This window comes from Megachile rotundata, chromosome 4, assembly GCF_050947335.1.
Source record: "Megachile rotundata isolate GNS110a chromosome 4, iyMegRotu1, whole genome shotgun sequence".
NCBI lineage: Eukaryota > Metazoa > Arthropoda > Insecta > Hymenoptera > Megachilidae > Megachile > Megachile rotundata.
Genome location: NC_134986.1, coordinates 6,514,150 through 6,532,607, shown reverse-complemented (window position 1 = coordinate 6,532,607; position 18,458 = coordinate 6,514,150). Strand labels below are relative to the sequence as shown.

The 18,458-nt window shown below is 38.6% G+C and overlaps 1 protein-coding gene across 9 annotated transcripts in view; it reads left to right on the top strand.

Moving 5' to 3' along the window:
- LOC105663855 (semaphorin-1A-like) overlaps nt 1–18,458 on the top strand; it is a 488,866-nt gene that overhangs the window by 446,771 nt on the left and 23,637 nt on the right. For all 9 annotated transcript variants that reach the window (XM_076530709.1, XM_076530708.1, XM_076530714.1 and 6 more), the window contains 4 exons: nt 7,569–7,917; nt 8,276–8,358; nt 8,440–8,538; nt 10,786–11,070. In XM_076530709.1, coding sequence (XP_076386824.1) covers nt 7,569–7,917; nt 8,276–8,358; nt 8,440–8,538; nt 10,786–11,070 — 816 coding nt within the window. The remainder of the gene's footprint in view (nt 1–7,568; nt 7,918–8,275; nt 8,359–8,439; nt 8,539–10,785; nt 11,071–18,458) is intronic.

Sequence of the window (18,458 nt, the reverse complement as noted above, 5' to 3'; positions counted from 1 at the left end):
AATCGGGACCACGAGACCAAAAATCCATCGTGCCACCTCCTCACATGTTATATTCTCCTGATACAAAGTTCCGAAATCCGGATCCTGAAACCAAAATTCCATCGTGCCACCTCCTCGCATGTTATATTCTCCTGATACAAAGTTCCGAAATCCGGATCCTGAAACCAAAATTCCATCGTGCCACCTCCTCACATATTATATTCTCCTGATACAAAGTTCCGAAATCCGGATCCTGAAACCAAAATTCCATCGTGCCACCTCCTCACATATTATATTCTCCTGATACAAAATTCCAAAATCGGGACCACGAGACCAAAAATCCATCGTGCCACCTCCTCACATGTTATATTCTCCTGATACAAAGTTCCGAAATCGGGACCACGAGACCAAAAATCCATCGTGCCACCTCCTCACATGTTATATTCTCCTGATACAAAGTTCCGAAATCCGGATCCTGAAACCAAAATTCCATCGTGCCACCTCCTCACATATTATATTCTCCTGATACAAAGTTCCGAAATCCGGATCCTGAAACCAAAAATCCATCGTGCCACCTCCTCACATGTTATATTCTCCTGATACAAAGTTCCGAAATCCGGATCCTGAAACCAAATTTCCATCGTGCCACCTCCTCACATGTTATATTCTCCTGATACAAAGTTCCGAAATCCGGATCCTGAAACCAAAATTCCATCGTGCCACCTCCTCGCATGTTATATTCTCCTGATACAAAATTCCAAAATCGGGACCACGAGACCAAAAATCCATCGTGCCACCTCCTCACATGTTATATTCTCCTGATACAAAGTTCCGAAATCCGGATCCTGAAACCAAAATTCCATCGTGCCACCTCCTCACATATTATATTCTCCTGATACAAAGTTCCGAAATCCGGATCCTGAAACCAAATTTCCATCGTGCCACCTCCTCACATATTATATTCTCCTGATACAAAGTTCCGAAATCCAGACCCTGAATCCGAAATTCCATCGTGCCACCTCCTCACACATCATATTCTCCTGATACCAAATTCCAAAATCCAGACCCTGAATCCGAAATTCCATCGTGCCACCTCCTCACACATCATATTCTCCTGATACCAAATTCCAAAATCCAGACCCTGAATCCGAAATTCCATCGTGCCACCTCCTCACGGTTCATGTTCTCCTGATACCAATTTCCAAAATCCAGACCCTGAATCCGAAATTCCATCGTGCCACCTCCTGACACATCATATTCTCCTGATACCAAATTCCAAAATCCAGACCCTGAATCCGAAATTCCATCGTGCCACCTCCTCACACATCATATTCTCCTGATACCAAATTCCAAAATCCAGACCCTGAATCCGAAATTCCATCGTGCCACCTCCTCTCGGATCATATTCTCCTGATACCAATTTCCAAAATCCAGACCCTGAATCCGAAATTCCATCGCGCCACCTCCTCACACATCATATTCTCCTGATACCAAATTCCAAAATCCAGACCCTGAATCCGAAATTCCATCGTGCCACCTCCTCACACATCATATTCTCCTGATACCAAATTCCAAAATCCAGACCCTGAATCCGAAATTCCATCGTGCCACCTCCTCACACATCATATTCCCCTGATACAAAGTTCCGAAATCCGGATCCTGAAACCAAAATTCCATCGTGCCACCTCCTCACATATTATATTCTCCTGATACAAAATTCCAAAATCCGGATCCTGAAACCAAAAATCCATCGTGCCACCTCCTCACATGTTATATTCTCCTGATACAAAGTTCCGAAATCCGGATCCTGAAACCAAATTTCCATCGTGCCACCTCCTCACATGTTATATTCTCCTGATACAAAGTTCCGAAATCCGGATCCTGAAACCAAAATTCCATCGTGCCACCTCCTCACATATTATATTCTCCTGATACAAAATTCCAAAATCGGGGCCACGAGACCAAAAATCCATCGTGCCACCTCCTCACATGTTATATTCTCCTGATACAAAGTTCCGAAATCCGGATCCTGAAACCAAAATTCCATCGTGCCACCTCCTCACATGTTATATTCTCCTGATACAAAGTTCCGAAATCCGGATCCTGAAACCAAAATTCCATCGTGCCACCTCCTCACATATTATATTCTCCTGATACAAAATTCCAAAATCGGGACCACGAGACCAAAAATCCATCGTGCCACCTCCTCACATGTTATATTCTCCTGATACAAAGTTCCGAAATCGGGACCACGAGACCAAAAATCCATCGTGCCACCTCCTCACATGTTATATTCTCCTGATACAAAGTTCCGAAATCCGGATCCTGAAACCAAAATTCCATCGTGCCACCTCCTCACATATTATATTCTCCTGATACAAAGTTCCGAAATCCGGATCCTGAAACCAAAAATCCATCGTGCCACCTCCTCACATGTTATATTCTCCTGATACAAAGTTCCGAAATCCGGATCCTGAAACCAAATTTCCATCGTGCCACCTCCTCACATGTTATATTCTCCTGATACAAAGTTCCGAAATCCGGATCCTGAAACCAAAATTCCATCGTGCCACCTCCTCGCATGTTATATTCTCCTGATACAAAATTCCAAAATCGGGACCACGAGACCAAAAATCCATCGTGCCACCTCCTCACATGTTATATTCTCCTGATACAAAGTTCCGAAATCCGGATCCTGAAACCAAAATTCCATCGTGCCACCTCCTCACATATTATATTCTCCTGATACAAAGTTCCGAAATCCGGATCCTGAAACCAAATTTCCATCGTGCCACCTCCTCACATATTATATTCTCCTGATACAAAGTTCCGAAATCCAGACCCTGAATCCGAAATTCCATCGTGCCACCTCCTCACACATCATATTCTCCTGATACCAAATTCCAAAATCCAGACCCTGAATCCGAAATTCCATCGTGCCACCTCCTCACACATCATATTCTCCTGATACCAAATTCCAAAATCCAGACCCTGAATCCGAAATTCCATCGTGCCACCTCCTCACGGTTCATGTTCTCCTGATACCAATTTCCAAAATCCAGACCCTGAATCCGAAATTCCATCGTGCCACCTCCTGACACATCATATTCTCCTGATACCAAATTCCAAAATCCAGACCCTGAATCCGAAATTCCATCGTGCCACCTCCTCACACATCATATTCTCCTGATACCAAATTCCAAAATCCAGACCCTGAATCCGAAATTCCATCGTGCCACCTCCTCTCGGATCATATTCTCCTGATACCAATTTCCAAAATCCAGACCCTGAATCCGAAATTCCATCGCGCCACCTCCTCACACATCATATTCTCCTGATACCAAATTCCAAAATCCAGACCCTGAATCCGAAATTCCATCGTGCCACCTCCTCACACATCATATTCTCCTGATACCAAATTCCAAAATCCAGACCCTGAATCCGAAATTCCATCGTGCCACCTCCTCACACATCATATTCTCCTGATACCAAATTCCAAAATCCAGACCCTGAATCCGAAATTCCATCGTGCCACCTCCTCACACATCATATTCCCCTGATACAAAGTTCCGAAATCCGGATCCTGAAACCAAAATTCCATCGTGCCACCTCCTCACATATTATATTCTCCTGATACAAAATTCCAAAATCGGGACCACGAGACCAAAAATCCATCGTGCCACCTCCTCACATGTTATATTCTCCTGATACAAAGTTCCGAAATCCGGATCCTGAAACCAAAATTCCATCGTGCCACCTCCTCGCATGTTATATTCTCCTGATACAAAGTTCCGAAATCCGGATCCTGAAACCAAAATTCCATCGTGCCACCTCCTCACATATTATATTCTCCTGATACAAAGTTCCGAAATCCGGATCCTGAAACCAAAATTCCATCGTGCCACCTCCTCGCATGTTATATTCTCCTGATACAAAATTCCAAAATCGGGACCACGAGACCAAAAATCCATCGTGCCACCTCCTCACATGTTATATTCTCCTGATACAAAGTTCCGAAATCCGGATCCTGAAACCAAAATTCCATCGTGCCACCTCCTCACATATTATATTCTCCTGATACAAAATTCCAAAATCGGGGCCACGAGACCAAAAATCCATCGTGCCACCTCCTCACATGTTATATTCTCCTGATACAAAGTTCCGAAATCCGGATCCTGAAACCAAAATTCCATCGTGCCACCTCCTCACATATTATATTCTCCTGATACAAAGTTCCGAAATCCGGATCCTGAAACCAAAATTCCATCGTGCCACCTCCTCACATATTATATTCTCCTGATACAAAGTTCCGAAATCCGGATCCTGAAACCAAAATTCCATCGTGCCACCTCCTCGCATGTTATATTCTCCTGATACAAAATTCCAAAATCGGGACCACGAGACCAAAAATCCATCGTGCCACCTCCTCACATATTATATTCTCCTGATACAAAGTTCCGAAATCCGGATCCTGAAACCAAAATTCCATCGTGCCACCTCCTCACATGTTATATTCTCCTGATACAAAGTTCCGAAATCCGGATCCTGAAACCAAAATTCCATCGTGCCACCTCCTCACATATTATATTCTCCTGATACAAAATTCCAAAATCGGGACCACGAGACCAAAAATCCATCGTGCCACCTCCTCACATGTTATATTCTCCTGATACAAAGTTCCGAAATCCGGATCCTGAAACCAAAATTCCATCGTGCCACCTCCTCGCATGTTATATTCTCCTGATACAAAGTTCCGAAATCCGGATCCTGAAACCAAAATTCCATCGTGCCACCTCCTCACATATTATATTCTCCTGATACAAAGTTCCGAAATCCGGATCCTGAAACCAAAATTCCATCGTGCCACCTCCTCGCATGTTATATTCTCCTGATACAAAATTCCAAAATCGGGACCACGAGACCAAAAATCCATCGTGCCACCTCCTCACATGTTATATTCTCCTGATACAAAGTTCCGAAATCCGGATCCTGAAACCAAAATTCCATCGTGCCACCTCCTCACATATTATATTCTCCTGATACAAAATTCCAAAATCGGGGCCACGAGACCAAAAATCCATCGTGCCACCTCCTCACATGTTATATTCTCCTGATACAAAGTTCCGAAATCCGGATCCTGAAACCAAAATTCCATCGTGCCACCTCCTCACATATTATATTCTCCTGATACAAAGTTCCGAAATCCGGATCCTGAAACCAAAATTCCATCGTGCCACCTCCTCACATATTATATTCTCCTGATACAAAGTTCCGAAATCCGGATCCTGAAACCAAAATTCCATCGTGCCACCTCCTCGCATGTTATATTCTCCTGATACAAAATTCCAAAATCGGGACCACGAGACCAAAAATCCATCGTGCCACCTCCTCACATATTATATTCTCCTGATACAAAGTTCCGAAATCCGGATCCTGAAACCAAAATTCCATCGTGCCACCTCCTCGCATGTTATATTCTCCTGATACAAAGTTCCGAAATCCGGATCCTGAAACCAAAATTCCATCGTGCCACCTCCTCACATATTATATTCTCCTGATACAAAGTTCCGAAATCCGGATCCTGAAACCAAAATTCCATCGTGCCACCTCCTCGCATGTTATATTCTCCTGATACAAAATTCCAAAATCGGGACCACGAGACCAAAAATCCATCGTGCCACCTCCTCACATGTTATATTCTCCTGATACAAAGTTCCGAAATCCGGATCCTGAAACCAAAATTCCATCGTGCCACCTCCTCACATATTATATTCTCCTGATACAAAATTCCAAAATCGGGGCCACGAGACCAAAAATCCATCGTGCCACCTCCTCACATGTTATATTCTCCTGATACAAAGTTCCGAAATCCGGATCCTGAAACCAAAATTCCATCGTGCCACCTCCTCACATATTATATTCTCCTGATACAAAGTTCCGAAATCCGGATCCTGAAACCAAAATTCCATCGTGCCACCTCCTCACATATTATATTCTCCTGATACAAAGTTCCGAAATCCGGATCCTGAAACCAAAATTCCATCGTGCCACCTCCTCGCATGTTATATTCTCCTGATACAAAATTCCAAAATCGGGACCACGAGACCAAAAATCCATCGTGCCACCTCCTCACATATTATATTCTCCTGATACAAAGTTCCGAAATCCGGATCCTGAAACCAAAATTCCATCGTGCCACCTCCTCACATGTTATATTCTCCTGATACAAAGTTCCGAAATCCGGATCCTGAAACCAAAATTCCATCGTGCCACCTCCTCACATATTATATTCTCCTGATACAAAATTCCAAAATCGGGACCACGAGACCAAAAATCCATCGTGCCACCTCCTCACATGTTATATTCTCCTGATACAAAGTTCCGAAATCCGGATCCTGAAACCAAAATTCCATCGTGCCACCTCCTCACATATTATATTCTCCTGATACAAAGTTCCGAAATCCGGATCCTGAAACCAAAATTCCATCGTGCCACCTCCTCGCATGTTATATTCTCCTGATACAAAATTCCAAAATCGGGACCACGAGACCAAAAATCCATCGTGCCACCTCCTCGCATGTTATATTCTCCTGATACATACTTGCGGAAACCGGGTCTCTGCTTTCGCAACATCGTCCTGCAAACTCCTTCACTTTCTTTTTTTTTTTTTTTTTTTTTTTTTTTAACGTGGGGGAAATCTTCCAAAGATACCCCGCACCCTTGGGGGAGGGCGCGGGGTTATGTGGGATTTTTACCCACTAAAACCCCCACGGTGGTCCTTCTTTGTTACTTCGGGGGAGGTCAGAAAAGACCTCCCCACCATAAAATCAAAACTAATCTTTACGGCAGTGCCCGGACCACCGCGGCACCGCCGTCCCCCCTGGGGCAGCGTGCCGGGCGTCCTGGACCCCCACCCAGGACACCACTTACCCTGTTGCGGCTCTGCAGGGGGGGGCATAAAGCCTCCCCGTAGCCGCTACTACTCTGCAAGGTCCGAAAGGATAGCCATCCTGTTGCCTCCTCACATTTCGTATTCTCCTGATACATGGCCGCGATTTATGGAAATGGCCGGGACGTATGAAAATGGCCGCGACATGACAAATCAGCTAATGAGTAAATTCAAGATATTAAATTATCAAGTTACGAAACCCAGAATTATGGAATTATAGGAATCATAAAATTATTATGTTCAAAATCACAGAATTGTAAAATTACAAAGTTACAAATTTCATAAGTACAGAATTAATAGTACTAAGTCCTATATTGGAATATCCAAAATGAAGCCCAAAATTACAAAATGACAAAACCAAATAATTAGCCATAGATTTCTTTCATCCACATTAAAATTCCGAAAATCCAAATTTCCTTAAATACAACAAGAAAACTAGGTTGCCGTATGTTGCTAATAAACCTTGATTATAATAAAACAAACACCATTACTTCGTAATACAAAGGTTGAAAAATTAGGTGGTCAAATTGTTTGCCCGATAAATGAAAAATAATTTACGAGGAATTGTTGGTGAGCGAGCGACTCGTTAAATTAACCAAATAAAATTGCTGCTTTATCGAGCGATACGCAATTATTTCAGAGTCAACGAGCGACGTCACGGAAGGTGTTTACGCCGGCGAGCGTGCCCGGTTGGTTTATGGGGTGTTTACGACCCCCGTGAACTCGATCGGTGGCTCGGCCGTTTGCGCGTTCTCGATGAAGAACGTCCTCGAAGTCTTCCAGGGTGCGTTCAAAGAACAGGAGACCATCAACAGCAATTGGCTGAGGGTACTATCGAAAAATGTACCGGAACCCAGGCCTGGTGCATGCGTGAAAGACTCCAGAACACTTCCGGACGCGACAGTCAATTTCGTTAAGGCGCATCCACTCATGGACGATGCTGTTCAGTCCTTTTTCGCGTTGCCTGTCGTCACCAAAGTCAGCTTCAAGTAAGTTCTTTCTTTTTATATGTTTTATATATAAAATTCTGACAAGTTCCAGATGCATTTCAGAGAGCAATTTGAAATTGTAGAACTGTAGTGAAATTAAAATAGGTAGAACTGCAAAATAACACTATAATGTTCATATGTAATAAACATGCACGGTGTCTCACAGTTATAGGTCCCTGAAGTGGGGGGGGGGGGGGGGGGGGGGGTGTAGCTGACGTGATTCTGAATAATATTGAAATATTAATATTAAAATTAAACTACCTAAAAATTTGTTAAAAATTAAAAATAGTCCATAGTAAAAATTTGAACTTAAGTATGACAGCATGTTAATTTTATGCTAATAATAAAACGTGAACAGTTACAGATTTACAAAGGTGGCAGTGGATCCTCAAGTAAAAGCGTTGGATGGCAAGGCCTACGACATCCTGTACGTAGGAACAGGTGAGTTCGTAGAATTGCGCCAGCGACAAAACAGGTACACCTTCACGGATTTAATTATCATAATTTCATAATTATTCATAGACGACGGCCGGGTTTTGAAAGCGCTCAACACTCGCGCACCAGATTCTCTCAGCAATGTCGGCCAGGTTATCGTCAGCGACGTTCAAGTACTGAAATACGGTAAGTTTTACCTGGAAAAATATTTGCACTTTTCCATTCCTAAATAACAACGCGACATGATCGATAGCACGCACCTGCGATAACCAACGATCCAGTTACATACTGCTATGTAATTAATGTAGCTAACGTTTCCGTAATATTCGAGGTTTTTGCGAGAGAAAAATAGCCGTGCATGATATATTTGCCGTATGTCGACGCGAAGTTCGTTGAAAATTGCTACGTAAGTTTCATCCATATCCTTTATACAAACGAGGTAATTCGTTGGTGGAACAAACAGCGAATTAATTTGTTACAGTGGTTTCCATTTGTGGGCGTCGCGACGCTCTCTGGCGCCGCGGGCGGTTTACAGAAGCGAAATAGTTCAATACAGATTCGCAGACCGTGAATTGGGAAATTGTTCGAAATTTGCGAATTTCTGGCTTCGAAATTTTAGGAATTTGGTGGTGGTAGGGAAAGGAGGGGATTTAAGGTAGATTGGGAAGTTACACAAGTTTTGGGGGATTTGAGAATTTAGAATTTTAGAAATTTGAAAGTGTGATGATTTGGAAATTTAGGAATTTGGGAATTTAGGGATTTGGGAATTTAGGGATTTAGGAATTTAGGGATTTGGGAATTTAGGGATTTGGGAATTTAGGGATTTGGGAATTTAGGGATTTGGGAATTTAGGGATTTGGGAATTTAGGGATTTGGGAATTTAGGGATTTGGGAATTTAGGGATTCGGGAGTTTGAGAGTTTAGAAATTTAGGGATTTGGGAATTTGAGAGTTTGGAAATTTAGGGACTGGGAAATTTGAGAGTGTGGAAATTTAGGGATTGGGAAATTTGAGAATTTGGAAATTTAAGGATTGGGAAATTTGAGAGTTTGGAAATTTAGGGATTAGGAAATTTGAGAATTTGGAAATTTGAGAGTTTGGAAATTTGAGAGTTCGGAAATTTGAGAATTTGGAAATTTAGGGATTGGGAAATTTGAGAGTTTGGAAATGTAAGGATTGGAAAATTTGAGAATTTGGAAATTTAGGAATTTGGAAATTTTAGAGTTTGGAAATTTAGGGATTGAAAAATTTTTGAGAAGTTGGAAATTTAGGGATTGGGAAATTTGAAAGTTTGGAAATTTAGGAATTTAGAAATTTTAGAGTTTGGAAATTTAGGGATTGGGAAATTTGAGAGTTTGGAAATTTAGAAATTTAGGAATTTAGAAACTTCAGAATACTGCAATGCAGAGTACTGAAAAGCTCTGGATTTAGAAACTTAGAAATTCAAGAAAATTCCCATCTTCTAAACTTTCAATGCATCAAATCCCAAATTCGACGAACTCTCCATGTTCCAATCCTTAGCAAGTTAAATTCTCCATATTCAAATCTATAGCACATCAAATCCTCAGTATCCAAATCTACACCACGTCAAATTCTCAGTGTTCAAATCTATAATATCTACATAAAATTATCCACCTAGAAAATTATAGGTTAATTCACATCATACAGAAAATTATAAAATTGCGTCTTATCAAAATTTTGTTCACAAACACTCTTCTCTAATTGCGTACATATTTGCTCTACAATCCCTAAACAAATTGTGCACATATATACACTTGGGTAATAACCAGAAAATGTCCACGCATATATGCACTAACAATGCAACCGTGTTAACCCTTAACGCTCCAGGGATGCTTCTCAGGCACCACCGATGTGCAGCATTATATTACTCAGTTATAATTAATGTATTGCAATCAAAATTACATTCTGACAATAATAAAGATTGTTTGTCTTTAATATTATTATTTACATGTCATTGTAGCATTTAAAACCTGACACTGAAAGACTTGCAAGTCAAAGTATAATGATGTTCATAATAAAAAATCAGAATTAAACCTTTGCAGTCCTCTGTCGAATGTGGCTCGACATTTCTCTTTGATCTTATAAATAATTTAGATAAATAGATTGGTTGATCTTTTCATTTATTTACTATTTATAATAAATGTAAAGTGTATTTGTCACATACTTCATACTGCTGCAATATATTTTATTGAGAACCCTTTTTTGATTTATTTTGATTGATTGATTTTATTTTATAAGTGCCTCGGCTGCTATCATCACTGACCCATTTATTTTGTAAATGAAGGAGTTGTAGGTAATAGAAATTGAGGAGTGCAAAGGGTTAACGCTCTACAAGAGAAAGTAGCTATAATAAAATTTTCAAATGCGTAATCAATGTATGGTATTGAAACAGTTAATTCCATTCACGTTCCAGGACAAGCGATTAAGGACCTGCTGGTCGTTCACCTGGCCGGCGAGGCGAGCAAATTGGTCGTGTTTGCTGACTCCGAAATCCGTGCTGTTCCTCTTCATCACTGCGATGCCCCGGCAGCGGCCACCTGTGCGTCTTGCGTGGCTCTTCAAGATCCGCACTGTGCATGGGACGCCATTAAGAACCTCTGTGTAGCCGTGTCAACGAAACTGCACGACAGCGACGCCGACAAAACCCTGTTCCAGGACATTTTGAACGGGAAACACAAGGGCTGCGGCTACGAGCAAGGTAATTGCCGTTAACCTAAACTACTCGAACAATGACGAAAACGTTTAGTAGCCCCTGATATCCGCTAACGGAAATCGTGGAACTTTGTGTACGACGATGACTTGTCGCTCGCTTGGATTTCTTTTTTGTTCTTCATTGTTTCACGCTGATTTAACGACGCTTCTCTATCGTGCTTTTCGATACCGAGCACCGTAATGTGGGTTTACACAGTTTTCTTGCGAATGGTATTTGTTAGGTTTAAGGATTAAATACTCAGACAGTATTTTCATATTTCAGTATACACATTTACCTAATAATTTTACTCAAATTAATAGACTTAGAAACTCAATGTATAAATAATATATTTAGACAATATTTTCATATTTCAATATACACATTTACCCAGAAATTTTACTCAAATTAATAGGTTACAGACTCAGTATATATAAATTCTGTATTCAGACAATATTTTAATATTTCTATATACAGATTTACCTGGCAGTTTTATTCAAATTAATAGGTTTAGGGACACAGTGTATAAATACTGTATTCAGACAATATTTTAATATCTCTATATACAGATTTACCTGGCAGTTTTATTCAAATTAATAGGTTTAGGGACACAGTGTATAAATACTGTATTCAGACAATATTTTAATATCTTTATATACACATTTACCTGGCAATTTTACTCAAATTAATAGACTTAGAAACTCAATGTATAAATAATATATTTAGACAATATTTTCATATTTCAATATACACATTTACCCAGAAATTTTACTCAAATTATTAGGTTTTGGGACTCAGTATATAAATACTGTATTCAGACAATATTTTAATATCTCTATATACACATTTACCTGGCAATTTTACTCAAATTAATAGGCTTAGGGACTCAATATATAAATACTGTATTCAGGCAATATTTCAATATACACCACATTTACCGGGCAATTTTATTAAAATTAATAACTAAATAACTGATGAATAGAAACCTTAAATTTCTTTGATCTTACACTTCTTATGATAGTGTTATTCAATCTTGTACCTTATAGTAAAGGTATACGGTATTACACCAATTTAAGCTCCTCTGCACAGTCACCCCTATAGTCACTGGGACTATTTTTCTTAGGGTTTAGCTCATTTTAAAAAAGTTTACTCCTCAGACAAAAACTCGTATCTGACACGGTTTGTACATTTAAATACTACATTTAATATATTCCTATATTTATTTGTACAAGTGAAGTGGTCTTCATGGGGTTGTATACCTAATTGATCCCCTCAGAATCATAAAAGGTATCCAATAAAAATACTAACTTCGCGATTAGCTACCTCGCACCAATGTACAGAATCTCAACACAAACAGATCCCATTTTCGCGTAGTAGGATTCGTTGAATTACGAATAGAAGTTCGTTCATGCGAGTCATGCTCCTTCGAAGGGGAACAAAATTTGTAATTAGGTGGCTGGTGGAAAAGCGTCGGCGTACTTGCGGTCGCTGGCTCGTGAAAATTAATTATGGAATCTGTTTGGCCACTCGAATTACATTGTGGCTAGGAATAACATGCAGGTTTAATATCTTCTTTTTTATTCGCGATTGCGATCCTTTGTAAGTCGGGATAATTTCATTTAACGTTGCCGGGTAATTAAATGAAACGACAGATATTAAATATTTAGTTTTGTTTATCGTTTCTTCGATAACATTTCAGACATTTTTCTTAAGACCATAAGCAGTAATGTCTGGTTTTTCAAAGGTATAGTAATAGAATATTTTTGTATTCACGTAAAGTCAGATTTTTAAAATGAGTTTGTGAAACCAACCATTTTATTAACAAGAAATATTTAGAATTTCGAAAGGACAAGTTTGAATCTTAATAAGAAAACGGGAGATACGAAAGGTACAATGTACCAACATTTTATCTTCCGCGTCAACATACAGGAAGTTAATACTTCAAACATGGCATTCAATTCGGCGAATAAGAACAGAGGAGAGTGGCACGATTCCTCAACTTTTCTGACTTACACTCAATCTCACTTGAGAGAGCCTCATGCACTGGTTCACGTCGAGAAAAGAATCTGCTGAACTTCAGAATTCCATTCCGCGAGTAAAAGAAATTACAGATTCCGCGGTACGATTCTCTGGAAATTCGCTTTTAAAATCGAACGTTTTCAAATTCCTTCGGTTTCGTTCGAAATCGTCCGGCTAATGAAATCGCGTCATTTCGGTGGCTGCCAAAACGCGAGATTGAAATTCTTGGAAAAATTTCACCGCTGTCGGAAGAATAAAATCCTTGAAAATTTGCGGAAATTAAAATTTTCTAGTTTATTTCATTTTTTGGCAGCGCGCGTGCGGCAGTGTTTCAAATCGAATCGCGTAATTTTTTGCTCGAAAAACTCGAGATTGAAATCCTTCAGTTCCATCAGATTTTTCGCGGGAGTTCGCTCGTTAAATGGAGGAAATTCTTGGCCGAACCCGCCTCGAATTTACCCGGACGATTTAAAAGTTCTCCGTACCCTCGTTCGAATTTACTTTCGTCATTCTGTCGAGAGACATCGCATCGCGAAAAAGGAATTTCGCGAAAGCTTGGCGCGCCGGGGCGAGGCGGAGGGAGGGCGAAACGTTTCCAGCAGAGTTTTCCATCACGAAGAGATAGCACGTTATTTCTTCGTGGACGATCTGCTTCAAACTTGCATTTACAGCGAAGTGTATACGAGCGAAGGGATCTTATAAACTTCAACATATCCATATTTCACGTGACTTATCGACCGCCATCAATTCTCCGACGTAATCAAATTCGCATCGAACACAACGGCACGTTCACCGTATGCCCGATTAAAATGAAATAAACCTGACTGTAAATTGGACGATTGAACGACGTTGATCGATGTAACGGGCTGAAATCCGACATTTTTTTTTTTTTAAATACGCTCTGTTAAAAATAATGAGAAACAATCTTGGGTCGAGTGACGCGTGACGGGATTCCGATAACAATAATCAGATTCTTAAAAAAAGTACGGGTAGCAATGTTGTCGAATTAGTGATGCGAAATAATTGAGCTGAGGTGGATATGCAAATGTGGAGATTTCGAGTTCTGATGCTGAGAGATATTTTTTATTTAATTTCTGTTATTTTGTGGAGGATATGAAATCGATCAATATTTTAGGGATATGAAAACATTATAGTTTTCCAACATCATGTATAATTTTGATGAAAATTCAGAATCATTGAATTCAATAATAAATGATAAAAATACTGCAAAAAATTGACAGTAGCAAAATAGGTTAAGTACATGCTTGCAAATGTGAGGATCTCGAGTTCAAATCCCGTTAGAATACATTTTCATTTTTTATTGAATTTCTATAATTTCGTAAAAGATATGGAAACCGATTAATATTTTAATCATAAGAAAAAATGATAGGGATTTTCCAACACCAAGTATTTATAACGTGGTGTCTAATTTTGATGGAAATTGAGAATCTCCGAATTAAATAATAAAAAGGTAAGAACGCTCTAATGAATTGATAACGAAATGGATTAGATTCCTGCGTATAAAATCTCGAGCTCAGATCCCCATTTCATGACACTCCTTTCTTTCATAAATTTTAATTTCTATGAAATAGAAAAATCAGATATTCGGTGCTACAAAGAATCTCCAAATTCAATATTAAAATAAAATAAAAATTTTCATTAAATTTGTAATAGCAAAGTGGATAAGATATACGCCTACAAATCCGAAGATCTCCAGTTCGAATCCCGTTAATAGCACCCCCGACTTTTTTTCACGAATTTCCGTAATTTCTACTAAAATATAATACAGTAGATATTAAAATATAATAAATATCTACTACAATATATAAAAACTAAATATAATTCTAGACATGGAAAGATCCATAAAAAATCTCGTAACACAAATTCCAATATCTATAACGTTATATCTAATTTCTATGGTGGAATGCATTGATAATAAAAAATATGCAATAAATTAACAAAATAACAAAGGGGTATATACAATAATAAAATCGGAGTTCCCATAAAATAAGCAAATGTCCTTTCTGTACCATAAACATCTATACCAAAAGCTCTCTATCACTGTACTCAATGATACTCTATCGCTGTACCTCAATGATATTCAATTATTGAACAGTTATAATAGCACGTTGTACGGTCGTATTGATGATACGTTTCTTTCGATTAGACAGCGTGAAAGGTATGTAGATGCGATAGCTAGCTATCGGTTGTCCGATGCAAATGTATCCTGGAATCGATTTATGGCATTCGACACGGTGTACAACAACGTCGATGTTGTACAAACGTAGTCAGATGGGGATAAATTGGAGTTTATGTGTGTCGGTTTACATCGTGTGATACGTTTCTAACGAGCGGGTTACTTCAGCGTTCACGATCGGTAAGAATAGTCGGGGAAAATCGGCCAACAGGCAACGCCAAAAGCAGTTGTTACGGGAAAATCGATTTCTATAGAGTTCGTGGTCGGCTACGTTTGCGGTCGCTGGCAAAAGTAGTGGTCCACTTTTAAACGGACATTTCTGAAGAACATTTAGCTTGGTGGAAATAATTACAATCATGTTACCGAGAACAATTAACTCGTTTGTCCGATGACACGCTTGTTATCGAAGAATCTAGATATCATTTTATTATTATAATATCGAGTTTCTCGTTGTGAAACCGAATTGAGTGTTATTAAATCAAATTAAATGCTGTTATTGTTAAATCAAATTGGATATTGTTATTATTAAATCACATTTTTTATTATTATAAAGTTAAATTATATTTTATTATTTTAAGGCCAAGTTGAATCTTACGATTATTATAAAATTAAATTGTATATTATTAATATAAAATCAATTTTAATCTTATTATTAAAATTGAACCTTATTTTTATGAAATCAAGTTGAATCTTCTTATTATAAAATCAAAATGAATCTTGTTCTTATAAGATCAGATTGAATTTTATTATTACAAAATTAAACTGTATATTATTATTATAAAATCAATTTTAGTCTCGTTATTAAAAAATCAAATGAACCTTATTATTATAAAATCAATTTGCATCTTGTTATTATAAAATCAAATTAAACCTTGTTATTATGAAATCAAATTAAACCTTATTATCATAAAATGAAAATGTATCTTGTTGTGAGATCAAATTGTATTTCATTATTATTACAAAATCAAATTGAATCCTCTTGAAATTAATATTCCCAATAAACGCTGTCATTACCAATAAACTGTTTCCATTTTTGTCAGAAAATTAACAATATATTGGATTATAAATTCAGTTAATTTGCAACCGAGCCAGAACCGTGTAAGACCATTCGACTGTTAATAGAACTTTGACCTATAAAGACCTTAATTTTAAATAATTCCTACAAATTTACATCTGTCATTAAATTATTTAACTGTATACTAGGAAAGATATACTGTTACAGATTCCATTCTATGGAATTTTCAGATTTAACCCTTTACACTCGAAGGTATTTTTACTGTTTACAAGCAGTATCTTTAAAACTTACTAGTTGAAGAGTTAAATGAATTCTTTTGAGATTATTTCGCTCTTATTAATTATCACTGTTGTTAATTTCACTATATTTAAATATCACTGTATATAATACTGTATATCACGTATGTTAATTGATAAACTAACAAGAATAAAAAGGAAGCAAAATCGGGATTAGTTAATAACTTTATACGAAGGTTGTTTAAATACAAATTGTACAAATTATCATAAATTGAATTTACAAAATATTGAGCGCAAAATATTAGCGCTTATCGTCGAACAAAACATTAGGAAATATAATTGATTTTTCGAATGTAATTTCTATTTCTTGCAAGAGCGAGACAGATAGCTTCTAGCTTCTTCAACAGGCAAGTTAATAATGAATATTCGGGCCTCGCCCGAGTAATGTTCGCAACACGCTCGGGCCTTTCTAACTTTTCTCGAATACAACCCTTATCTACCGTAGCGGCTTTACTCCTAGACCAGCCTAAAGGTCGCGGAGAACAACCAAGTGGTTCTCCGTCCACTGTCCCTCACTACCGGAGACGTTCGAGATCTCTCTGTCAGGGTCATACCGGCCTCAGGGCGATACATGCAGTACCTCCCCTAGCCGTGGCTTGAACGGCCCCAGGTTTGCCGAAGCGCCCCTGTGCACGCAAGGAGATCGCCAGCTAGGCATCGCTTTTCAGAAATTTACAAATGTTATCTCGCTCGCTCTTTCTTCGCTCTCCGCTACAAATAAACTTATCGCCACCTTTGCAATGACAATACAATCGCATACAATTCGCAACATTACGAATAACCATGGTTATTTTACATTCAGAACATACTTAACCCACACTTCTAAATAAAACTAAATAATTCTTCGGGGAGTATTTAACAATGTTATAAAACTACACATGTAGCAAAAAGATATTGTTCTATTAACCCTGTACACTCAAAGGTATTTTTGCTTTTGCTAAATATCAGCCTTAAAAAATTTTACTGAAAAAGTTTGCTGAAGTCTTTCAAAATTACTATTATTCTATTATTAATTGCCACTATGTTCCCTTATGTTTACACACCTATATTAAATTTAGTTACAAGATATTTATTTCAAATTCTTGTATCAAACTGAATTGCGAATGCCTTTCTAGAGCAAAGTGTTAAATAGCAAGCATTTAAGTGTTAAATAATCGTGAATCGGTTGTCATCAAAGTGTCGAGCTTCGCTTACGACAGGGAGGTACAGAGAGAAGGCGTCAACATCGATTAATTAAAGGGTAATACAGCCACTTGGATTTCACGAGACCGATCGCAAAAGTGCGCTTAGCTTCGAAAACGAGTTTGACCTACTATACTTTTATATTGGGCTGACATGAATTATCCACGAGACGAAATTGCATGAAAAAGAGGCTGATTTCGCGTGAGAGTCCGCCACGCTTACGCAGCTCTCGTGGAAAGAAAGTTGCGCTCTTAAGGCTAAAGGTACTCACCGTTTGTTATACGCGTAATCTGCCATAAGAGAAGCATCCTCTACGATACAGTGTCGCGTGCATCAAGGTGAAAGTCGAATTGGAAAATATCGTGTGTAACGAGTCGTACTTGTTGCTAGGAACGGGTATCGTGCAGCCAACGATTAAAATTTAATCGACCGTAAGAAGTGTTCGACAGCTGTTCTAATTACTCCATCACCGCATTCTTTGCTTTGGTTAGGAAAATTAGATTGACGGGTTTATTACTCTTTGTGGCGATGCACCATTAACGGCTTTTTAGTGTATAGACGTGCTCTTCTAGAGAGAAAATAGCGGCGCAAGAGAAATTTTCAAGTTTCCAAATGTAGGAAATTGGAAATTTAGATAATTGTACATTTACTGGGTTTCGAATTTAGAAACTTAAGAATTTGGATATTT